At 44.4% G+C, this 25,974-nt stretch overlaps 1 protein-coding gene across 1 annotated transcript; it reads left to right on the top strand.

Annotated features, from left to right (window-relative positions):
- The first annotated feature begins 1,994 nt into the window (after positions 1 to 1,994).
- Positions 1,995 to 25,370, top strand: LOC308587050 (potassium channel, subfamily K, member 16-like). Its single transcript, XM_081194417.1, has 6 exons — positions 1,995 to 2,120; positions 3,982 to 4,182; positions 5,723 to 5,843; positions 17,193 to 17,356; positions 18,986 to 19,148; positions 25,105 to 25,370. Exons 2-6 carry the CDS (start codon positions 3,988 to 3,990, stop codon positions 25,263 to 25,265), a joined length of 804 nt encoding a protein of 267 aa, XP_081050543.1. The 5' UTR covers positions 1,995 to 2,120; positions 3,982 to 3,987; the 3' UTR covers positions 25,266 to 25,370.
- Positions 25,371 to 25,974: the final 604 nt, after the last annotated feature.

Genomic DNA, 25,974 nt, shown 5'->3' with positions numbered 1-25,974 from the left:
AGTTGCCAGATCCTTCTGTGTATCTGAAGAAGTGTGCATGCACACGAAAGCTCATACCAAGAACTAACTTAGTTGGTCTTTAAGGTGCTACTGGAAGGAATTTTTTTATTTTGACTATGGCAGAACAACATGGCTACCTATCTGTTATTTTGTATAGTTAAGTTTTTACCTCTTTCTTCAGTACATTTTATTTTATATTATTTTATTTTATTGCTATGGCTAGTGGCTGATGCAAATAAAGATTCTTCTAATCTGGGGCAGATGAGAGTCTGCAGGGCCACAGACCTTTGTTCTAGGTATTTTGTGGGAATAGCTTCTGAGTAAACTTTGCAGCTGTTAGGCTGCCAAGCAATCCAATGCACATTTACCGTATTTTTTGCTCTATAAGATGCACTTTTCCCCTCCTAAAAAGTAAGGGGAAATGTGTGTTTGTGTGTTATGGAGTGAATGCAGGCTGCGCAGATATTGCTGCGCACTGATCCCTCTTGCTCTTCTGGCTTCAGGGAGAGCCACACAAAGCCTCCAGAATGCTCCTATGCCCAAGAGGCTTTGCGTTGCTTTCTTGTTTTCCTCCTAGGTGCTTCTTATGGTCGGGTGTGTCTTATAGAGCGAAAAATATGGTACTTTGGCTGTAAACAAAGAAGGCTTCCTTCTGAGTAAATATTAATAGTTGTGCTATAAAATTCTGTTTTTCAGATCTCCTTGCTGGCCTTCTGGAGGGTGTACACCAAAACTATAGCTCTGCAAGAGGCAAACTTCAGTACCCAGGAGCCTTTGAGGGAAGCAGTGTGCTTTAAATGTATGGCATGGACTATCTGATGATAAGCGCCGGCTCCCTCGGCCTGAAAGCAGAGATGTGCAGTATACACCATAGTCAAATTCAACTGGATGTAACCATCCTCGGGTTCTTTACCTTTTACTTTTATTACTTCCTGTGATCTGGACACTATGTTTCTGTTGATGTAGCGTAGAGTCACTTTGGAGAATAGAAGACATGGTGGAAACAGTGCTTTAAGAAAAAGGGTTTATTCAGCTATTTACACCTTCGATCTGCATGGAGGAAGTCCAGATCTTATGGCATGGTCAGCTCAAGAGGCAGCAGTACAGGCATACAGCCTCTTTCTCCAAGATGGAGCTCTCCTTCCCCCTTCTTCCTCCCCAAACCCCTTGCTGTCCCCCAGAGCAGGTACCCTGGCAACCTCCCAAATCCCCAGTGTTCCTTCACATCTAGGAGCAAGAGAGAAGTTCACTTGCATTGTTAATGGCCCCTATTGTACTCTTAATAGCCACAGTTCAGCCAGGTTAATTTGCATAAGCCAGCCCAGGAATTCCCTGTCTGGAACAACTCTGCAGTTTATATTCTAATCCATATCCCAATTAATCAAAATACTAGCATTTATTCATTCCCAGGGTTTAGGGGGGACTCCCCCCCAATCTATTACACTAGCACTAGCTTTGCTGCTGCATCACACTATTGACTCATGTTCAGCCTGTGGTCCACCAAAACCCCTAGATCCTTTTCACATGTACTGCTAGTAAGCCAGGTGTCCCCCATCCTATATTTGTGCATCTTGTTCTTCCTTCCTATGTGCAGCACCTGACATTTGTCCTTACTGAAATTCATTTTGTTAGCTGGGGCTCAATGTAGGGTTGCAAAAAAGAGGACACATTTGCCAACTTCTGCTTTTAACTAGGGATCGCTATGATGACTCTACCCATGAAAAAGAGGGCAAATGGCAACCCTAATTCTGATTCTTTCTTCTGTGGCATTAGCTACCCTCCCAGTTTGGTGCCATCTGCAAATCTGATGAGCATTCCCATTGCTCATCAGAACTTGCTCCCTATACATTTCTAAAATACTGGGGGCTGATCTTCCTACCAGCCTATCAGACCTAGAGGCTGTCAGCAGCCCAGCAGCTACAGAGGGGGTGACCTCACAGAGGACCAGCTAAGCAAAAGAAGGTAATGTACCCATGACCTCATAGAGCCCATGGGGAGGGGTTAAGCTGCTCCTCCCAAATAGCTACCCAGTGAAAGGGAACCACTGAGACTCTCCTATCAAATACTGGGAGTTGATGAAGTGGATATTTTAAGAATTAGACTCTAAGGACTCTGGCAGGGTGAGTGAGGAGCCAAGCAAAGACCTCTCCCCTCTTTTCAATTCCCTCCTCCAAATGACCCCTGGGCTGGTTATGGATGTGGGAAAACACACTAGCTCCACCATGACAAAGCCTCCTGGTTTTCTCCTTCCATGTTTCCCAATGAACTGTATTTCTTAAGAAACCAAACCAAACCAAACCCGGAAAGAGAAAGTGTGTTTTGACATGCAGTGTCCTAACACCTTGAACGAATTTCCCGAGCAGTTGTTTTTTCCACAGTCAATATGTGGGAGTCCTTTTAGAAACCTATTCAACATGAATAGGTTTTTCCTAGTTCTTCTAGCAACATATTCACATATGGTTTTGTCCTCAGAGCTTCCTTGCAATGTCAAATTCAAGAGACTTTTTTTTTTTTGGGGGGGGGGAGAAACAGCAGCCGTGTAGAAGGCAGAGTAAAGGGGGGATGGGATGAAAAAACCCCAAAACTCTATACTTTACAGAGTTGTTATTGTATTTTTTTTTGAAATGATATTTATTAGAGGTTTAATAATTACAGAAAAAAGAAAAAAGAAAACAATAAAAAGTTAAACAGAACAAAACAGTACCTTACAATACATCAAAAATAAAAAAGCAAAAACAATACAGCAGAACAACAAGAAAAACAAAAACATTTAAAAGCACATCCAATATTTCCGTATCTTTACCTTTCATTTACTTGTTTCATCGACCTCCTCACACCTCCCTTTTTTGTATTCTAATTCAATTAGCTATTTCAGCAAATCCTTTCCATCTTTCTCGATTTTTGTTCTATAATTTATCTTAACAAAGATTTAATATTTTGAAAGTATTTGCTTGGTATGTGAACTGGAATTTCTTTTAAGATATAAACTAGGTATTATGTTCAGTTTAAGAGCTTTGACTTTCCCCCACAGGGTCAGGTTCAATGACTGCTGTCTGTTGATAATAATAATAATAATAATAATAATAATAATAATAATAATAATAATAAATAAATTTATTTATATCCCGCCCTCCCCAGCCAAAGCCGGGCTCAGGGCGGCTAACAACAATCAAATAATCAGACAGTAAAATAGTTACACAATCTAAAAATATTTCATTATAAAAATTAATTAAATCAAATTGAAGGCAACCAATTAAGCAAAATTCTGTGCAGGTTGCCAGAGGAGGGAGTCAGGCTGCGCCCTGACCAAAGGCCTGGCGGAACAACTCTGTCTTGCAGGCTCTGCGGAAAGATGTCAGGTCCCGCAGGGCCCTAGTCTCTTGTGACAGAGCATTCCACCAGATTGGAGCTGCAGCCGAGAAGGCCCTGGCTCTAGTTGAGGCCAGCCTAACCTCTCTGAGGCCTGGGACCTTGAGGGTGTTATTATTTGCAGACCGTAGGTTTCTCTGTGGGGCATACCAGGAGAGGCGGTCCCGTAGGTACGAGGGTCCTAGGCCGTATAGGGCTTTAAAGGTTAAAACCAGCACCTTAAACCTGATCCTGTATATCCATTGATAAGTCATGATACATTTTGTTGATGTTTAAGAATGCTAATTTAGATAAATCTTGTGGTAATAATAACACACGGTTGACTCATGTTCAGCTTGTCGTCCACCAAGACCCCTGGATCCTGTTCACATGTACTGCTACTTAGCCATGTGTCCCCCATCTTCTATTTGTGCATCTGGTTCTTCCTGCCTAAGTGCAGAACCTTACATTTGTCCCTGTTGAAATTCATTTGGTTAGCTTGGGTCCAGCTATGGAGAGTGCTCAGCTATGGGGCTGTACTGTTGAGTCTGGGTCAAGACAAATAAGGACTTGCTTTACTAAACTATAGTCGCTCTTGTGTCTGCTTCTTCCTTGGCTCTCATTCCCACACAGAACAACATGCGTGTCAGCAGAACACAGGGCCTCCTACTGGTGGCTGGCATCTTGACTTACTTGCTGATGGGTGCCCTCATCTTTGAGCTTCTGGAGAAGGATCACTACCTAAAAATGGAAGAAGCAATGTTTCACCTGAAAGAGGATTTTTTTTTGAACTACACCTCTCTCAGCCCAGAAGAGGTGGAATTAGTCATAAAGGTAAGGCATTACTTCAGCAAGACTGAAAGGGATGACCATGGCATGACACCAGAAGTTAAGAGGTCAGAAAGTATATATGGGGGGAATACAGTTTAGGAGGTGGGAATTGAGGTGGAGACAGAATCAGTAGGCAGCATAGAAACATAAGGACTCACCCTTCCTACTAGCCATTATGGCTCTGTTCTGCCGACACTGTTGGAGGCAGCATGGGCTTCTCCACACTGAGCTTTCCTCCACTCTCTCCAGGCATGGTTCGTGTCTGAGCACCATTTCGTTGCTCTGGGGCTTTCCTCATGAAAACCAGCTTGTTAACGGCAATCCATTGAATACCCAAATTGACTTTTGCTCTGATTCAGCTATAAAGAGCAGGTTTTTGTTAGTATTAGTACTGTATTTGTTGGGAAATGTATTTTGCAAAGAATAATTTAGGGAAAGGAGAACATACGTCATGTAGCAGCTGCAAAACAGGTGACGCCAATCAAGGTCACAGAAAAGCTGAATCATTGCCACGGAAAACCCAAATTTACATTTCCTCCAATTCAGCTATTAAGGGTGGGTTTTTGTTAATATTTGTACATTTGAACCTTGGTTGTGAAACTTAATCTGTTCCGGTTGTCCGTTCGACTCCCAAAACGGTTTGAAAACAAAGGTGTGGCTTCCAATTGGCTGCAGGCACATCCTGCGCTCAATCAGAAGCCATGGAAGCTGTGCCAGACATTCGGCTTACGAAAAACATTCGCAAACCGGAACACTCACTTCTGGGTTTGCGATATTTGGGAGCCAAAATGTCAGAGTACCAAGGCATTAAAAAACCAAGGTTCAACTGTACTATATTGGTTGGGACACGTATTTTATAAAAATATATTGGGAAAAGGAGAACATACGTCATGTAGCAACTGCAAAACAGGTGACTCTGTTCAAGGTCACAGGAAAGCTGAATCATTGTCTGGTTAACTGCCTTGAAAAGTGTGTTTGTGCCTTAGAACAGAGGGTGGGAGATGGGGTAGTCTCACCATTGTTTTGTTGACTGAGAATACGGGAGAGCCCATACTCCAAGCAGACTCTGTCCAAAAGAATTTATGAAGACAGGCAAGCCAAGGGGTAATGATTTATGCATTGCTACTAAAGTGTATGTTTTTGGAGTGAGAAGACCAAACCCTCTCTTGGGCTCAAGGGAGAGAAACACTTAGTATTGAACTTGAGATATAAACAACACAGCTTGTTATAGTGTTGCCATCAGTGCTATTGGAGTGCGGCCTTTGCCTGGAAAGAGTGGAGAAAATGTTGAGTGTGCATAAGCCCTATGCCTACCAGTTACTGGGGGTGACAAGTGAGGGGAGGGCTGTTGTGTTCAGGTCCTGTTTGTGGGCTTCCCATGAGCATTGGGCTGGCCCCACCGGGGGAAGAACGTGCTGGACTGATCCACAAGAACGTCCCTTGTGAATGCATAGAGATTTGGTGAGCAGTATCTGGTGATAATCAGAGGAGGGGCTATTCTTATTGTTGGAATATTCAAACTGAGCCTTGCCTTTAATTGCAGAGACTGGTAAAATATGCTCAGAAGGGAGTAGAACCTATAGGAAGACATGATGATGAAGGAAGGGCCAGCTGGGATTTCAGTACTTCTTTCTTCTTCATGGCCACAGTGTTAACCACAATAGGTACTGTCATTTGGTTCTGGCTTCTTCACGAATATAGTATGCAGGGCATTCAACTGCTCTCAGATAAATTGTGTAAAGTTGCAGGCTTTGCTTTTGCTCCTTCATCATCCTTCACATCTCATTTTTGTCTTTCCATTTCTGGCCAAATAAATAGTTCATTTATTATATGCCCAACAAGACGATTCCCTGATTAGTTATTTATTCCCATCCTTCTGGGGTCAACCTATTATTAAAACCACCCTGTGGAAAGTAGTTGGGCTAGGAAATGAGTTCAAATCCCACCTGGTGCAACTGACCCAATGCCAGGTCTCCCAATGCAAATCCGTCCCTCTCAGCGCAGCCCTATGCATTCAGTGGGACTTGCTCCCCAATAAATTTGCATAGGATTGAAACTTCTTTCCAGTAAGCTACAAAATACACTCAAGAAACTACACACCCTTTACGTCTAGATGAATGCCTTCAGTGCAGAAAACCATGCACTGAATGAGTGGGAGAACATACCCTGTTAGCACTGTTTAATCCAGAGCTTTCAAAACTTTTCATGTTGGTGACACACTTTTTATACATGCATCAATTTGTGACACGGTAATTCAGTTTTACTAGCAAGCTGGTGGTTAAACTAAGCCCTTTCCAGCGTTGGCATGACCTACACACTGCAGCCAACATGCTAACACGTTGCGACACACAGTTTGGAAAGCTCTGGTTAAGCTTTTTGGTGTGAAGCACAAATTGGGATTCCAAACAACAGATTGAAGAACTAGGCCACAACCAACAAGATGCATTTCAATACGGGCAAATGTAAGCTTCTGCACTCAGGCAGGAAGAACCAGCTGCACATATATAAGATGGGGGACATCTGGCTTACTAGTAGAACATGTGAAAAGGATCCGGGTTTTTGGTGGCTGCATCAACTGAAGTATTGTATCCAGATCAAGGGAAGCAATAGTACCACTCTATTCTGTCTTGGTCAGACCACCCCTGAAATACTGTGTTCTGTTTTGGGCACCACAATTTGAGAAGGATTTTGGCAAGCTGGAACATGTGCAGAGAAGGGTAGCCAAGAAGATCAAGGGTCTGGAAACCAAGCCTTATGAAGAATGGTTGAAGAGACTGACAGAAGATATGAGAACCATCTTCAAATATCTCCAGGGCTGTCACATGGAAGAGGGAGCATGCATGTTTTCTCTTGCTCTGGAGAATAGGACTCGAGGCAATGGCTTCAAAAGACAAGAAAGAGATTCCGACTAAACATCAGGAGAAACTTCTGACAGTAAGAGCTTTCTGATAATAAGGGTTGTTTGACAATGGAACACACTCCATCATGAGGTTGTGGGTGTTAGTTTCTGTGTGTTGCCACTGTGCAGTTGCTTGGAGTCACAAGACTCTGTTTTGCATTCCAGAGATTCCATACTGTTGGAAGTCTCACGGGAGACGGGAGACAGATGTGACATTACTGGTTTCCTGTTCCTTTGTTTGTTCAGGTGCTCTCTGCTCTCACAGAGAGACAATGTATTTCTTTTCTGTCTCCATAGCTTAGTAATAAAACTCTTAGCATGTAGCTCATACTTCTCGTCCGTCCCTGTGCTGGATACTCTGCATAATGGGAATGTGCTTGGAGCCTTATAAGAGGCTCAGGTTGTTAATTACTGTCGGAGGCGATTCCGGAGGAGCTTGGAGGAGCTCGGTCGAACGGAGATTCCGACATTTTTGGTTTTGGGCCCAGAAGAACAGAATGCAGATTATCTTCTCTGTGTGTCAAGAAGATTGATGGGAGGTAGGTGCTCATTACCCCGGGAAGCCTGCCAGTCCCTAATTAATTGGCAATAAGGGTGGACTTTGAACTTCAAGCCAAAGCACTAACTGGCTGCGGCAGAAGGGTGCTGTTTGAAAAGCAGCTGCTGGGAAACAGACTTAGCTTGCTTTAAAGACACAATGGCCAATCCAAAAGTACAGGAGGCTCTTCAATTTGCGATGGGGATACCAAAGCTCTCAAAAGGGAATTATCAGGAATGGGTGCAGTATGCAGAAGCCCTGCTAAGAAAAGAAGGTCTGTTTAATGTCATAACAGACACACACCCCAGCTCCAGTTACCCAAGAGTGGGAGGCTAAGGATTCCAAAGCAAGGGGAACTCTAACGCTTATTGTGTCCCCTGAAGAGTTTTGTCTGTTGCGTGACAAGGCCTCAGCCAAAGAGATGTGGGACAGTCTCCAACAGTCACATTTAAGAACAGAGGTGGGAGCTTCTTTGTTCTTTTATGCCAAGTTGCATGATATGGCACTTGCTGATGGAGCAGATGTACGTGCTCACCTCATGGAAATGCAGAATCTAAGGCATGAGTTGCAACAGCGTGGAATCACCTTTCCAGAGGCTGTGTATTCCTTCATGATTCTACATTTTTTGGGTTCAAGTTGGGAAGCGATTGCCAGCCAGCTTGCTGTTTTGCCTACTGCTCAGCTCACGGTAGTGCATGTTACTGCTGTGGTGTTGAATGAAGCGGATCGGTGTAGTGCTAGTTGCATAACTAAGGGGGAGTCCTCACAGACATCATCCCAGAATGCAGTGCAACCACTAGATGGTGCCAAAGCTTTGAAGGCAGTGAAATGCTATTATGTGGGCATCTAGGCCACGTGAAGGGGGAATGTAAACATCCCAATGCCAAGGCAACAGAGCAACGCAGCGAAAGTTCTGTTGGGAAACTGCCAGGGAGATAGTGTCCATCTGAGCCCCCAAGCCGGCTGCCGGACGATCCATCGGCCTCCCGTAGTCACGCAGATCCAACAGTTAGCGGCACGAAGCCTTAGAAATAGATAGGCTGCATTCCAGGCTTGTGCACAATGTTTATCAGCAGAAACACAGGCAGAAAGCTGCACCGCAGAAGAGCATAATTTACAGACTTTATTTAGCGTAGAACAGAACAAAAGAAAACGTGACCGTTCTGTGTCAGCATCTCTGGCCAACTGGCAAAAACGAAAGGAACAACAGCAGAACAAAAACATCCTGTGAACAGGACATGCGCAGACTCTGTGACTTACAAAGCCTGCTCCCTTTTAAGGTGGAACGGAAATATCCTAACATCCTCCCCCTTTCCGTGTAACCTGTAGTACCTGTGGTTCAACCCAATTGCAACCTTTGTACATAAACCTTAAGTTGCTCTTTGTTAACAACCTTAGACAACAGATCAGCAGGAATTTCATTTCCTGCCATGTAGGACACCTGAATCAGCCCTTTCTGAATACACTCCCTTGCACGATGTAGCTTAATCTGCAAGTACTTGGTTCTTTGCTTGCAACTCTCGGAGTTCAGCAAAGCCAAACACGATCTATTGTCTTGATACACTTGTACAGGACATTTCACAGACACTCTGATGTCCTTAAACAGTTGCATCAACCATTCACAATCCATGAGTGAAAATGACAGAGCATTGAGTTCTGCTTCACAGGAACTTAGGCTCACTGTTGTCTGCTTCTTGCACAACCAGTCAAACAGGCAGTGGTTGTACATGTAGCATACTCCAGAAGTGCTTGTACCATCCGTGGTGTCACTTCCAAAACTTGCATCTGCAAAGATTTCAAGACCTCCAGTCTTCTGACTGGTGAACCTCAGCCTGTAGTGCATAGTCCCTTTCAAATAGCGGGCTATGCGCTTCAGAGCTTTCCAATCCTGAACCGTAGGATCGTTGGCATGTCTGCTAAGCAGATTACAGCTTACAGCTATGTCAGGTCTTGAACATCTGGCAATGAAATTCAGTTTGCCTAGAATGCATCTGTACAGCGTTGTGTCAGAAAACGCTTCAGCAGTACTATCTACCTGGTAACCTGTCACCATCGGTGTGTCTGCTGGGTTTGCATCAACCAAATTCAACCTGGTTAACACATCAGCAATTTTCTGTGTTTGGTGTACCAGAAAATTACCTGCTTGGTCCTTCTCCACCTGCAGAGAAAGATAGTTGGATACCTCACCAAGATCCTTCATGTCAAAGTGCTCCTTCAGCTGAGCTAGGGTGCTTTGGTAGAAAGCCTGATTCTTCCAAAACATCAGAAGATCATCAACAAAACATAAACAATACAGTTTGTTTTGCCCCTCCTCCTTGACAAACACACATGGATCAGCTTTGCCCTGGTGAAAACCTAGAGAAAGCAATGTCTCAGTGAGCTTGGTGTTCCAACACCTGGCACTCTGCTTGAGACCATATAAGGATTTCCGCAGTTTACAGACCATTCCCTTCTGTATCTCCATCCCATCAGGTGGAAGCATGTACAGCTCCTCCCCCAAAACCCCGTACAAAAAAGCTGTATTAATGTCATGATGGGAAACATGCAGTTTCTCCTCCGCAGCAATCTTGAGCATCAGCCGAATGCTCTCATATTTGACTGTGGGAGAGTAGGTCTCGTGGTAATCCTGTCCTGGTACCTGTGAAAAACCTCTGGCAACCAATCTGGCTTTGTGTCTGACAACCTTGCCATTCTGGTCTGTCTTGGCCTTGAAGACCCATTTGCTGCCAACCAGTCTCATTCCTGGGACTACCGGTACCAGTTCCCAAGTTTGGTTCCTGTTCAAGGAATCAACTTCAGCCTTCATGGCATTAAGCCAAGGCTCAGCATCTTTAGAGGTCAACTCCTGAACCTCTTTGAAGCTTGAAGGTTCCCACACCTTCTCTGAGCTACTAAGAACAGCAGTTGCTGTCTTAGCAAACTCATCAGCATACCTCTTTGGAGGTCTGCCTTTGGTGGCCCTTTCAGACCTACGTACCAGACGCAAGTCTTCTGGACTCATCTCCTCTTTCTTAGGAGAAAAATGACCAATGGTGAACAGTGGTTCTTCCAGTTCATTGTCAGACGCATCAGATGGTCTGACTGAGGCCTGTGCGCTCTTGTAGTCTGCTGTGTCATCACTGTCACTGACACCAGCAGCAGCAGCAGCGCCGCCCACTGAACTGGAATCCGAACTCTGATCATCATCATCATCATCATCATCCTCATCCTCATCATCTTCAGCAGCTTCCTCAGCTTTAGCTGCTTGCTTGACATCACCTTCATCCTCCTCTGGGTAACTCTGGAAAATTCCCACATTTCCCCCCCACTTAGGATTGTACTCAACACTCCTTGTGAACTTAATGGACTTAGAGTTAGTCATCCATACCCTGTATGCACCTTTTTCGTACCCCATGAACAAACCATGTGCCCCACGCTTCCCAAGCTTGTTGGTTTGTTGTGTGCGTACCCACATGTCAGAACCAAAGATTCTCATGTGCTTGATGTTGGGCTTCTTGCCAAACATCTTCTCATAGGGGGTACAGCCAATGGGTGATGACAATCTGCGATTAACGGTGTAAACCAAATTCCCCAGAGCCTCCCCCCAAAACTTATCAGGGAGATTGGCATCATGCAACAAGGTTTTGATTCCTTGCAGCAATGTCTGATTTGCTCTCTCCGCAAGCCCATTCATCCATGGCGATCTGGGCGTTGACATGTCATGCTGGATTCCCTTCTCAGTCAGGAAAGCTTCAAACTGCTGAGAAGTAAACTCCCCGCCCCGATCAGTAAACAAACAGGAAATACGTTTACCGTGCACATTCTCCACACAGAATGCCTTAAACTTCGGAAACGCTTGTGATTTCTGTTCGAGCAAATACACATGAAGGTACCTGGAAAAAGAATCAATCAGAATCATGAAGTACCTTGCTCCTCCTATAGAGGGCGCAAGTGGCCCAACCAGGTCCGCATGCACTAGCTGGTAGGGTTTGGAAGCCTGCCTGCTAGACTCCTTGCCTTTTGGAGCAACCTTCACCTTGTTCTCTGCACAAGATACACATTTCATGTGAAATTTACAGGGTTTGATGTTCAAACCCTCAACCACCTCTGGCATCTTGGCCAGTGCCTTCCAAGAGAGGTGACAAATGTGCATTCGATGCGCATCGTGAATGCAACCTGCATGAAGAACTTTGTTAGTTTGTGCAACACAACAAGAATCAGCATTAGATACAACAGCAGTGTCATCATAAGTTATATGGAACAAACCATCCATAAACTTTGCATGCAAATAGTCCTCTTTGCCTTTACTGATGACACAGACGCTCCTCTTGAAGGAAATCTGAAAACCACGCCCAGTAAGCTGTGGGACGCTCAGCAAGTTGCTCGCTGCTCCTGGAACATAAAGTACATTACTGATGGTAGTGTGCAGACTTGCAAGTTTCACAGTCCCTTCTCCTGCAATTTGCAACGTCCTTCCATCAGCCAGGTGGATCTCACCTTCCTGAGGCTTGAAGGAGATAAAGAGATGGCGATCCTTCGAGATGTGGCGGGTACAGCCTGAATCAACAACAAAGCTGCCTTTGGCTGTTGGAGCAGTCTTTACAGCAAGCAAACCCTTGTTTTGCACTGGTGTGGGCTTTTGCAGCTTGCCCCCCTGCTCCTGGCCAGCAGACGTGCCTTTAGCCTTTGGTGAAGCTGTGCCAGCAAGCAAAACCTTGCTTTCCACTGGCGTGGGCTTTTGCAGCTCGCCCCCCTGCTTCTGGTCAGCAGACGTGCCTTTAGCCTTTGGTGAAGCTGTGCCAGCAAACATCGCTTTGTTTTTCCCTGGCGCGGGCTCTTCACCCTCCCTCTGCTCCTGGCCATCTGCAGGTGCCTGCGTATGTTTACCTTTGCCTTTCCAGCCTCTGCAAAGGCGGTGACCTTGGTTCTCACGAGAACCAGAGCTCTTAGCTGCCGACTCCTTGGCTCCCCCTGGAGGCTGGAATGCTGCCTGGGATGACGTAACGGTCAGCTCCCCCTGCAGCTTGCAACCGGTGCCCTCAGCATCCCTGCATTCACTCGCATTCTGGGAAACAGCTAGGACCTCCGATGCAGTCAAACTCTGGGCTGGGATTACTGGCAAATGAGCTTTTTTCAAAGCATTCCACATTCCACGTGCAATGGTGTTGCCAGCCAGCGTCTTAATTTCCTCAAGAGATACGGATAAGACAATTACGTCTATCGCTTTCGAATCTGCGGCTTTCCACTCATCTGTCACAGGGGCTGGGGGGTTCTCAGAAACAGTATTCCACACTCCAAGCCTTCTCATCTGGCCCTCACAGTACCTTGCCCAGGTCTGATAGTTGTGGCCATTCAGCTTTAGTGGACACGGAGCAGTTTCTGAGGACTGTAAGAGATCCATCTCAGCTTTTTACTTGAGCCGTGAGCCCTTATTAAACTTCAAAGACTCCTTATTTTGGCAGCCATTAATCACGAAGCCTCTTTGGCGCAGCTCCCAGGCCAATTAAGCCTTGCTGGAGATCAAAGGCTCCTTGCCGAGGTAAAACAGAAAAGCGTCCCTTCCTTTCGCTTTTCCCCCAACATACCTCAAACGCAGTCTGTTGCAGCTTTTACTCTCCTGTTGGTGCTGTGAATCTGGGCCCGAAACCTTGTTGTTGGGAAACTGCCAGGGAGATAGTGTCCATCTGAGCCCCCAAGCCGGCTGCCGGACGATCCATCGGCCTCCCGTAGTCACGCAGATCCAACAGTTAGCGGCACGAAGCCTTAGAAATAGATAGGCTGCATTCCAGGCTTGTGCACAATGTTTATCAGCAGAAACACAGGCAGAAAGCTGCACCGCAGAAGAGCATAATTTACAGACTTTATTTAGCGTAGAACAGAACAAAAGAAAACGTGACCGTTCTGTGTCAGCATCTCTGGCCAACTGGCAAAAACGAAAGGAACAACAGCAGAACAAAAACATCCTGTGAACAGGACATGCGCAGACTCTGTGACTTACAAAGCCTGCTCCCTTTTAAGGTGGAACGGAAATATCCTAACAAGTTCAACGCGTGGAAAAGGCAAAGGTCAAAAGTCCAGGACAATGCAACACAAGACCATGGTCTCATGCTACACTCCAAAGGTCCAGAAGACATCTAGATCTTTCTTTATCATAGACTCGGGAGCCACCCGGCACGTCTGCAAAGACAAAACCTGTTCATGTCCATTACTCTGCAGGAAGGTGCGATTCACCAAGCGGATGACCACATGATCTCCAGTCAAGGCTACGGAACAGTTGTGCTTCACAGTTTGGATGCATCAATATGCAATGTTCTTTTTGTTCCAGATGCTGCACACAACCTATTGAGTGCCTCGCAGCTGACTGAACAGGACATAGATGTTTCCTTCAAGAAGAGGAAGTGCACCATCACCAAGAAAGATGACTTTGTATTGCATGCTGATTATGTTGATCATTTGTTTGTATTACATTATGATGATTCTGTTGATGTTGTGCAGGATGAAACTTGTTGTATTGCAAATACTAAGAAGGATTATCACAGGAAACTTGGTCATTTAAACTTCGAGGCAGTTTCCAAAATGCTGCCTTAGTTGAAGGTATGACTATTAAACGCTGAAGGTACCACATGAAGTGTAAGGCATGTGCAGCAAACAAGGTCAAAATGACTGTAAAAAGTAAGGTATCTAGTAGACAAGCTACAGAACCACACCAGGTAGTGCATGCTGATCTCGTTGGTCCACTAACACCCTCTTTGGGTGGAGCCAGGTACTTCATGATTCTCATTGATTCATATTCCAGATATATTCATGTGTTCAATCTCAAGCAGAAATCAAAAGCATTTCCTAGGTTCAAGTAATTCTGTGCTTGGTTGAAAAATGTGCATGATAAACAGGTGAAATGTTTATTTACAGATCGAGGGGGAGAATTCACTTCTCAAAAGTTTGAAGCTTTTCTGACTGAGAAAGGAGTTCAACATGACCTTTCAAGTCCACGGTCTCCTTGGATGAATGGACTTTGTGAAAGGGTAAATCAAACATTACTTCAAGGCTTGATAACCTTGCTGCATGATGCCAATCTTACAGAGTTATTGGGCAGAAGTGCTCAGCTGTTTTGTTTATATTTATAATCGCATATTGTCATCACCGATTGGTTGTACCCCCTATGAAAAGATGTTTGGCAAGAAACCATACATCAAGCACATGAGAATTTTTGGTTCTGACATGTGGGTTCACACACCACAAAGCTCCAAGTTAGGCAAACGTGGTTTGCATGGTATCTTTCTAGGATATCAGAAAGGTTCTTACAGAGTAATGATGACTGACTCTAATACAGTTAGGCTCACTAGAAGTGTTGAGTACAATGGCAAGTAGGGGGAGAATGTGGGAATTTTCCAATGTTATCCTGATGACAGTGAAGAGTCTGAGGATAAACGGCAGCAAAGCCCCACACTCACTGATGAAGGTTCTGATTCTGAATCTGAAACTGACTCAAATGATTCAGAGGATTTCAAGAGTGCTAAGGCCTCTCTGCGACCCTCTGAAGGCTCTGATCGAGAATTGGAGGAACCACTGTTCACTATAGGCAGTGGGTTCTGCTTAACTGGAGGTTTTTAAGCAGAGGTTGGATGGCCATCTGATATGGATGCTCTAGTTGAGATTTTTGCATTGCAGAGGGTTGAACTAGATTACTCTTGGGGTTCCTTCCAACTCTGCAATTTTACGATTCTGTGACTATGAATTGCCAGAAGCTTGGTGGTTTTTTCCTCGGAGTTCATTTCCACCTGTGCACAAGATCCTTTCTCTCTATATCTCTGCCATATGTTGATCAGTATTTCTCCCCAAAGGTCCTGTGAATTCTTTAGTCTGGTCTTTCTCTGATCCATTTTCATTCACCATTCTGTGCGTCTCATCTCTGAGCTCTTGCAATTGCTCATCCAATAATTGTGGGATGATACTAACAATCAATGGTGCGTTCAGCCGTGTCTTTGCCATATTGAGTTCTGTTCATCTCTCCCTTAGCAGCCTCTGCTTTGAAAACTTGTGTCTGTCCCTTTAGGTAAACAGTGCATTCCATTCCAACGGTTTGAGGTTGAATTCCAACAAGACCGAAGTATTGTTTTTGCAGAACAGGGGAAGCTAGCCAGAGTGGCTAGGGGCAACCCAGTCAGATGGGTGACACATAAATAATAAATTGCAATTATATTATTATTCCCATGCTAATGGGTTCAATCTCACTAAAGGGATGGAGAGTTAAAAGTAATATAAGATGAAGATTTTAAACTAACCAGATCATCCCAATCATCCGATAATTTAAGATAAGCTTTTTGCTTTGTTTTTCAGCCTCTTAAATAATGCCTCTTCTTACACCAGCAGCCAATTTCTGGATAAGAATTAATTAATTAGAAGTAATTGGCAGATAGATCAGCCAAGTCTTAATTGAGGCCAATTGCAAATGAAACTAAAATGGAGGTTTTTCTGAGCAGAAGACTTACCCTGAGGGCTATTATGGGGTATCTGGGCACAATGGTGGTTCCTCTGTCTAAGACGCTCCTTGCATGCCCTATTTCATCACCAAAGACATATCATCCCAAAGCAAATAAGTTTTTTGTAATTCATTGTTTAATCCAATAACTATAACCAATTTTGAAAAAATGTTGCCCTATTTCATCACCAAAGACATATCATCAAATACATTTCTAAATTTATCCCAAAATAAAATAAGTTTTTGTAATTGATTTTTTAATCCAATAACTGTATCACAAATTTTGAAGAACTGAAAAATCTGAAGGTTAAGCATGTTCCAGCTCACAGGCAAGGCCAGGTCACACTAGAATTGAGAGAAATCAAATTCCTTGAGCATTCTTAAAGTCTTTAGGGGCTTGGGAATTGCAACTTATTTTAGCCATGACGGTCACAAATGGAGGAACTCAGCTCTCTCCTCACTGCAGATCAGCCTACATTTGTTTTGATTATCATGAAAATGCTGTGACCACCACATTTTCGTGACAAATATATTATCAATCTTTTGGGGTTTTTTAAAGGGTTGCCATGATGAGTCTCCATTTCACCCAATGTTTCACAAGGTCTCCGAAGTCATACCTGCACACTTGGCCTCTTCCATTGCATCTCAGGTCAGTTCTTCCACAGTGGGCTTGTCCGGTCCAAGGAACAGGAGGGAGACACTTGAAGCTCCCACATACTTATGCCTGGAGGAAGTTTCTTTGTTTGAAACTGTTAATTGCCCCAAGTGCATTGGAAGTCAATATGTGCAGTACATAAAATAAATACATTGGGCTGTATCCAAGGCTGCCATTTTGGTCATGCACAGACCTCTGCTTGCACAATGAATCTTATCCCTCTTCTCCTCACTGCACCCCTCTTAGCACCCTCAAAGTCTGCGCCAGAGGGTATGGGGATCCTCTGGAGCAGATTTGGGGGTTGTACAGGAGAGAGGAAGGAAGCAGCAGTCAGTCTCAATGCACAAGCAGTTCTCCACTGAAAACAACCCTTCGTAGGGACCCTGCTCTGTAACTTCTCTAGGCAATTGTCAAATCGACAGTTGCTGACGTCCTTTGCAACCCTTTCTTAATCTTTCAACAGGCTACGGAAACCTCTGTCCCCAAACGAAAGAAGGTCAGCTCTTTTGTGTTATTTTTGCTCTCTTTGGAATCCCCTTCAACCTCCTCTGCTTTAATTATATTGGCACTTCAATCTCAAGCTTCTTCGAAAGCTGTACAGAGAAAGTGTATGGGAAAGGAAAGAAGGTAATTCAGCTACCGTATTTTTCGCTCTATAACACACACCAGACCATAACACGCACGTAGTTTTTAGAGGAGGAAAACAAGAAAAAAATATTCTAAATGAAACAGTGGATGTATGATTTTTGTGATTCATGCTGTGGCCACAGACATGTGATCTGACAGTGAGTTTGGAGTAGCCCAATGCAAAAATCCTGAGGATCCATGTGGATCCATGCTTTGTAACCACGTTTTTGCACCACTGCGACCCTAGGCCACAGTGGGTGCCTGATTTTTTTGGTGCAGGCTGTAGCCATGGACATGCTATGTTATCTGATGGTGAATTTGGGGTGACCCAGTGCAAAGATCCTGTGGATCCATGCTTTGTAACCACGTTTTTGCACCATTGCAGCCCCAGGCAACAGTGGGTGCATGATTTTTTTGGTACAGACTGTAGCCATGGACATGTAAATGTGATCTGATGGTGAATTTGGGGTGACCCAATGCAAAAATCCTGAGGATCCATGTGGATCCATGCTTTGTCACCACGTTTTAAATGGGGAGGGAAGGAAAAACACAGAAGGGACAAGGAGCACAAGAGGGGTGTGCGGAGAAGCAGCTGGCTAAGAATGCAGGGGAGGGGTTTAACGGGGTGGGGGGGGAGGAAAGGAAAGCAAAAGTCCTCCCCCACCCAAGCCAGCCCTCTCTCTCTCTTTCCCACCTGCATGTTTTTCGGCTGCCTGCGAGTCCCTAGAGCACGGAGAGGAGGAGGTGGTGGGCTGGAGCCTGCACGCAGTGTGACTAGGAAAGAATTAGAAGGAAGGACTCGATCCTTTCTTTAACCCTCTGCTTGCCAGGAGGGCAGGGGATTCCCTGCTCTTTGTTGAGTTTGAGCAAACGCAGCAACAGAAGAGGGTGGGCAGTAAGACCCTGAGGCAGAATGCAGGAAAGCAGCAGCTTCCGCCTTCCCTCCGCCCGCCCGCCCGCCCGATCTTATTTTTGCCTGATTTTTGCCTATTTTTGCCCCTGCGCTCCGGCGAGTCAGCTCCAGGGACCACACATTCGCTCAATAACACGCACAGAGATTTCCCCTTACTTTTTAGGAGAAAAAATCTGCGTGTTATAGAGCGAAATTTACGGTACTTTATCTGGAGATAATTTCTAATCTTACCAATCACAAGACTGAGGCCGACATAGACTGCTATAGACATAGACAGCACTCAGGTCCTGTTTGCAGGTTTCCTGTGGGCATCTAGTCAGCTTCGATGAGAACAGGATTCTCAACTAGACGGGCCCTTGCCTGATCCAGCAGGGCTCTTCTTCTATTATATTGCATATACATATGCATATCTGATTAGCTGCCTCTATAAGAGGTGGAAGACAAGGATAAATCAGACATATGCATTATGCCATCTGAGGAAGATAAACTTGAACTGTGCCTTCAATTAGGAATGAAATACCACCATAGAGCTTGACCACCATGAATTGTGACATCAGCAGGAAATTGTGCTCCAGATGAAGTTTAACGGGTGGAATTATTATTATTTATCTGTTAACACAGCCTAAAATAACAGTGCATGGCTGAAGGTCAAGAGGACTGAGCTCTGTTGCATCAAACCTGCCTTTTTTCTTTTCTTTTCTTGCTTTATCTTTCAGAAATCAGCAAGATACATTTTTGTGTTCGTGGTTCTGGGAATTCTAATGTTTCTTATTTTGCCAGCATTCTTCTTTCAATGGATGGAGGGCTGGGCTTATTATGAAGCTATCTATTTTACATTTGTTACACTCAGCACCATTGGTTTTGGAGACTATATAATAGGTAAGGCTTTCAAAATACTTTGATATTGTGGGCTTAACTGATTGTACAGATAAAGCGAGGTCATTTGTGGCCTCAAGGTACTGGTGGCAGTAATAGGTAAACTGTCCCCAATCCCATCCCCACTAATTCCCCTGCCGCACCACCCATTATTCCACCACGCAGCACAAAACCTCCAGATTAAAACCTGGCAAACCAAAGGCTTATATTGCCTAATAGACTTCTAGAAAAATAACAAACCCTTGTCAACACAAGAAATACAAGACAAACTAGAAGACACCCAAATGCCCTGGTTAACACATCAGCAATTGCATACCCTCTTAAACAATCCAGCAGTAAAATCAACAGCAACTAGGCCTCTGACAACCTTCAAAACCTCCTTCTAACAACAAAGGGACAGGTAGAGGAATGGTATCCAGAATATACAAAATACTACTACAAAATCCCACAAACTCCCTAGATGCAATCAAAAAACAATGGGAGGATGACGTAGGCTATGAGATTAACCCCACTCAATGGAACAAAATGTGTTCTAAACCCCCCTTTAAATCCATATCAACAAAAAGAAAAGATCTCACCCTGAAACTCACCTACAGGTGGTACCTAACACCAAGAAAACTAGCTAATATGCCCAGGAACCTCACCAAAATGCTGGAGAGGGTGCACATCCACAGGCACATACCTCTTCATGTGGTGGGAGTGCCCCAAAACCCAACTATTCTGGACAAGAACCATATGAGAGATACGTAAAATAACCAAGCAAGTATTAGAAACCACCCCAGAATTGGCCTTACATCTTCCAAGACAATAATGCCCACTTACACCGCAAAGAACTCATAAGCCACCTACTTTAAGCATCCAGAAGCATCATAGCCAGACACTGGAGAGACCTGTCAGGAGTAAGCATGGACCAATGGTACCAAATAGTATGGGAAACAGCCTGACTAGAAAAATTATCCAATAAACTGAAACTGACAAGGGGACAAATAGAAGAAGACACCTTCAACCCGGTATGGCTCCCCTTTATCACGTACACAGCCCAACAAGACAATGACAAAAACCCATCAACAGCATACAAATCAATATGGCTAACCTGATCCAAAACACCCACCCACCCCACTCATACATGAAAACAAAGACCACCACAGCCAACCTCAAATGAATAAACACATCCTAGGCCAACCCCAACCTCTCTCACCACCAAAGGAACACAAGTGAACAGCAAAGAACCTGCACAAGCAATGCTGACACCAAACCCTACATATAGTAAGTAAAAGAGAAACATCGCCACTCAACCCCAACCCCACTCATCTTCCTCCCCTTTATCTTCCTAATGTCTCAACAAATGAAACTGATTTGTAAAAATGTTACATGGAAAAAATACGAGAGAGAGACATTGCACACACTTTTGTAAATCAATAAAGTCTTTAATTAAAAAAAGGGGGGGAGGTACTGGTGGCAACCAATCTGCTGTACTGAAGAATATGAAAGCTCAGTTCAGGTTTCATAAAAAATGATGACTTGCAATGATTATAATCTGGAACCCAAACCATATTTTAAGTTTCTCAAGTACAGACCCTCCAAGTATCCCTATTTTCCAGGAACAGTTCTGGATTTACAGAAGCCATCCCAAAGAGTACTCATCAATGGTTCCTCAACATCCTGGAAAAAAGTGACAAGTGGTGTGCCACTGGGTTCTGTTCTGGGCTTGTTGTTGTTCATTTTCTTTTAAATGATATTTATTGAAACAAACAATTTTTAAAATTACACAGAAAAAGACAAAATTACAAAAAGAACAAAAACACAAAAATAAAAATAAAAAAATAAAACCATCACTTTCAAATTCTCCATTTTCATTACCTTCTTTCCATGACCTCCTCCTCCTCCTCCCATCTCTTGTAAATCCATAATTCTGGTAATAAAAAGAAATACAATAGAATAAAAACAATCCAATCTTCTTCCAGCGTCCCCTCCCCCCGGTCCCGGGATTGCCAGTCTTTTTTGTCCCATTAGTCTGGCACATTAACCTGGTGCTCTTATATCCAAGGCCTTCAAATCACTTCCATGTCCCTTTCGCAGCTCTTCTTCATATTTTCCTTTCACTCGCGGGAACTCCAGCTTAGTAGTGTTTTTGACCCTTTTCAACAAATCAGCCCCTTTCTCATAGTCCAGACTAAGCTCCATGTGATGTTTTAGAACATATTTCAGATTCCCTCCAAAATGGGAAGTCCCAACAGCTCCAAGCCTCTGACGGCTCATTACCAGACTCGGAAAGTCCAAACATCCTTGCATAGGGGGTTCAGTCCAACCCCCCATTTCCAGTTCAATCCAAACTTTATCTTTCCAAGTCTTGTTTTTTCCAAGTTTGTTTGTCAAATCCAAAGGCTCATTTTCCTGCTGGGCCAAAAGTCCCTCCATCCCAGGCATCCCAGATTCAGCAAGATCCTCTTCTTTCTGTTGTTCTGTCGTGGCACACTCCTGTTTTAGTTCCTGAGTGGGCTCCATATAAGTTTCCACTACCTGATCAAAGGCTCTGGCAGCATTAGTCATAAAATCCATCTTCTGACTTAACTGATCCAATAGGGCATTTATTTTACAGAAAGCACCCAACAGTGTTTCTGAAGGCACTGTCCTGCAAGGTCACAAAATTCTTTCCCACAGTTGTAATCAGTAACAGCTGCAAGTTCCCAGGATTTAGTTACAATTTCACCATTCCCCTCCAGGGGGGAAAACTTCTGATTGTTCTTTTCCTTAAAAACAATAGCAACAGAGTTTCTTTTTAAAGATATTATGTCCATATTTGTTCTTTTAAAAGACAAGAGGAAACAATGGAATCACAATATTTCCCTCCTTTTAACTATCTGTCAAAGCATTTATTTCTGGTCAATGAACTTCAATAATCAAATCTGATACCCCACTCCAGGGTCAGGACAGTGGAAAATTACTTTAGCTTTATTTCTGCAGGTTTAAACGGCTCAATAAAAGTGCCCCTTCTTCTCCTGCTTCCGAAGGGGGGTTCCGCGATTTTAAATGATGAAAGTCGATCCTTTAAAAGTGATTTTTAAGGCTCTAGTTTGCGTTGCCTTTGCTTTGTTATAGCTACAAGAAAACAGAAGGGTGACTTCCTGTTTAGACCTTTCCGTTTCAGTACCAAATTAGGGTAAATTTTAAAGTCCAAATTCCTTTTATTTCGCCAATTCTTGTTTAAAATCCGAAAATTTAGTGTTCCAGTACTCACGGTTGGTTATTTTAGATGCCAAATTGTCCCAGGAAAAGGGCAGCGCTCTCCGGCGACGGCTGTGCGGCTTCGCTCCGTAGAAAAAGCAATTGACTCACAGCACCGCACCACTTCCCCCTCTTCACTTCGGAGCCCATTTATGGGTTCCTTAGTGGGTTGGGGGGGCGCTAAGGGTGCCCGCCGAGTCCCACGGTCACAGGCTTCATCCGCCTGTGATTTTCAGAAGGGTCCCCGCTACGCCGCAGCGGAAAAGACCCTTTCCGTGCGGAGCTTGTCCCTCCAGTTCAGAGGGAGTCCGCCATCGCTGGAGGCACCACCCTGGAAGTCCTTGGGCTTGTTGTTGTTCAATGTCTTTATAAATGCTTGGCTGAATGAACTGAGAGGATGCTTCTCAAATGTACAGATGACACCGAACTTGGAGGGGTAGCTAATGTCACAGAAGACAGAATCACAATTCAAAATGACCTTAACAGATTGGAGAACTGGGCACAAGCTAACAAAATACATTTCAATAGGGACAAATGTAAGGTTCTGCGCTCAGTCAAGAAAAACCAGCTGCACAAATATAGGATGGGGGACACCTGGCTTACTAGCAGTACATGTGGAAAGGATCTAGGGGTCTTGGTGGACCACAAGCTTAACATTAGTCAACCATGTGATGCAGCAGTGTGTGTGTGTGTGTGGGGGAGCTAACTCTATTCTCGGCTGCATCTGTAGAAGTATAGTGTCCAGATCAAGGGAAGTAATAGTACCACTCTATTCTGCCTTGGTCAGAACACACCTAGAATACTGTGTCCAGTTCTGGGCACCACAGTTTAAGAAGGCTGTTGACAAGTTGGAGCATGTGCAGAGAAGGGCAGAAAAGAGGAGGCTGAGAGGAGACAAGGTAGCCAACTTCAAATATATCAAGGGCTGTCACATGGAAGAGGGAGCATGCTTGTTTTCTCTTGATCTTTAGAGTAGTATAATGATCTCAGGCAGTCAGATGGCTCCAGTATGCAGTAACGAGCCTCTGGAAAATTCATGTACGTTTATTTACAGGTCAAAGAAACAAAGTGCGGCACACACCAATCATTCTCTGGTAATCAGGTGCTCAGTCTGAGTTTCCGTTCCTCAGACAACACAAGGTTTGACAACGTCTGGCCCTCCTCCTCTGACCCTTGCATAGCCTTCTCACCCTCTCCTCCCTCCTGCTGTGAGGAGACCATAGGAACTCCCTCTTTTTGTTCTCCACTGAAGATTCCCCTGAACTCTCTTGCCTTCATGGTTGCCTAGTAACCTCAAGATGTCTCTCCCTTGGGTCTCATTCTCTGTTACTCTGCCAACTTTGTAAGACTGAGAAGGAAGGGGGTCAAGTTAACCCACTCTTTTCCTGCCTGTGATTGTGTTCTCTCATTGTCCAAGTCAAGCCCCTCCCATTCGTCTGACCCTGCTAGATCCCTGGCAAGTAGGACTCAAGCCAATGGCTTCAAGTTGCAAGAAAGAAGATTCGGACTAAACATTTGGGGGAAATTGTGACAGTCAGATCTGTTTGGCAGTGGAACAGACTCCCATGAGAGGTGGTGGATTCTCCTTCCTTGGAGGTTTTTAAGCAGAGGTTGGATGGCCATCTGTCATGGATGCTTTAGCTGAGATTCCTGCATTGCAGAGGGTTGGGCTGGATGCATCAAACATAAAAGAAAAGAAAATGCCCAGTATGTTTTCCTGGACAGTGATTTTGCACCTTTCTCTTGGTTGGAACTGCAACTCCACCCCCATTGTTAAGCCCGGACACTGAGGTCCATCTCCGCGGGCCTTCTGGTGGGTCCCTCACTGCAAGAAGTGAGGTTACAGGGAACCAGGAAGATGTCAAGGAGATAAAGAATTACACAACCTTTAGAAGACATCTGAAGGCAGCCCTGTATAGGGAAACAAAATACAGTGGTTAAGTACTTAATTCGTTCCGGAGGTCCATTCTTAATCTGAAACTGTTCTTAACCTGAAGCACCACTTTAGCTAATGGGGCCTCCTGCTGCTGCTGCACCACCGGAACCTGATTTCTGTTCTTATCCTGAAGCAAAGTTCTTAACCTGAAGCACTATTTCTGGGTTAGCGGAGTATGTAACCTGAAGCGTATGTAACCCGAGGTACCACTGTAAAAAAATTCCTTCCAGTAGCACCTTAGAGACCAACTAAGTTTGTTATTGGTATGAGCTTTCGTGTGCATGCACACTTCTTCAGATGTATATCAATAACAAACTTAGTTGGTCTCTAAGGTGCTACTGGAAGGAATTTTTTTATTTTGTTTCGACTACGGCAGACCAACACGGCTACCTACCTGTAAATGTACAGTGAAGTTTGTAGTGTTGTATGTTTTATAATGTTTTGATATATGCTGGAAGCCTCCCAGAGTGGCTGGGGAAACCCAGTTAGATGGGTGGGGTACAAATATTATTATTATTAAGCAGGAAGTTATAGGATGTGCACAGATTGGGAATGTGGTAGGGCAACCACCCCAAAGCTTTTGCAGGCCAAATCAGCATAATGTGCCCAAACCATCATGAATAGGCAATAATAAGGACATTGGCAGTTTCCTGTGTTCGCCTTCCCACAATTCAGTGGTAGAAATGTCTTTTAAATGTATGGTGTGAATGTGAGCTAACGAAGTTTAGATAAACTGAATTGGTGAGTCCTTTAAATCACCTCCTCACACATTATTGTTGCTTTTCTCTGTGTCTCCAGGGATTAAGCAGGACAGGACGTATTTTCCGGGCTACCGGGTGCTCGGAGCCGCTTGGATCGTCGTTGGTCTGGCCTGGATAGCTGTGTTGTTTCAACGGGTATCTTCATTCCTGGCACCTGTGGATCCAAAACCAAGATCACCTAAAAAGAGTAAACGGTGAAGATAACACCACCCCAAAGGAGTCAGTCTGCTACATGTCCACTGGAGAAGAATTTATCATTGCATTCTGGTGGAGACAGACATAAAAATCATCTAAACTCAAGAACTTCTGCTGAGCTTTTTATAATTGTATGGCAGTGTGACATTTAACTGATTCCTTAAAAACTCACTAGTTGCTCTTTAAGTTATGCAGTTCCTAATAAACTGTGAAATAGCCTGGTATTCTGCAGCCAAGAGCGGGAGGGTCGGTCTTACTTGGACTGTGTGCAGAGGAGAGCAACCAAGATGATCAAGGGTCTGGAAACCAAGCCTTATGAGGAGTGGTTGAAGGAGCTGGGTATTTTAATTCTGGAAAAGAGGGGACTGGAGGAGATATGAGAGCCATCTTCAAATATCTCAAGGGCTGTCACATGGAAGAGGGAGCATGCTTGCTTTCGCCTGCTCTGGAGGGGAGGACTCAACCTTCCTTTATTTGGAGGGAAACTCCCTTATTCCAGCGCCATTTCCCGCTGCTACCCCGGATTGTTGATACCGCGTAAATTTCCCAGATTTCAAAGGAAGCAGCTCCTCTCCCTCCTTCCCTGCCGGCCAGGGAGGAGGGAGGCTCCAACTGTGTTGCTTGGCTGCGTTGCTCACCACTAAGCAGTCTGAGAACGACTGGGGGGTGGAGCTTGCATGCCTTGTGCCAATCAAATCGGCTGCGTTGCCTG

The sequence above is a fragment of the Podarcis bocagei genome (assembly GCF_964188305.1).
Source record: "Podarcis bocagei genome assembly, chromosome: 1".
NCBI lineage: Eukaryota > Metazoa > Chordata > Lepidosauria > Squamata > Lacertidae > Podarcis > Podarcis bocagei.
The sequence above is the reverse complement of the archived record's forward strand: the minus strand, read 5'-3'. Positions and strand labels throughout refer to the sequence as shown.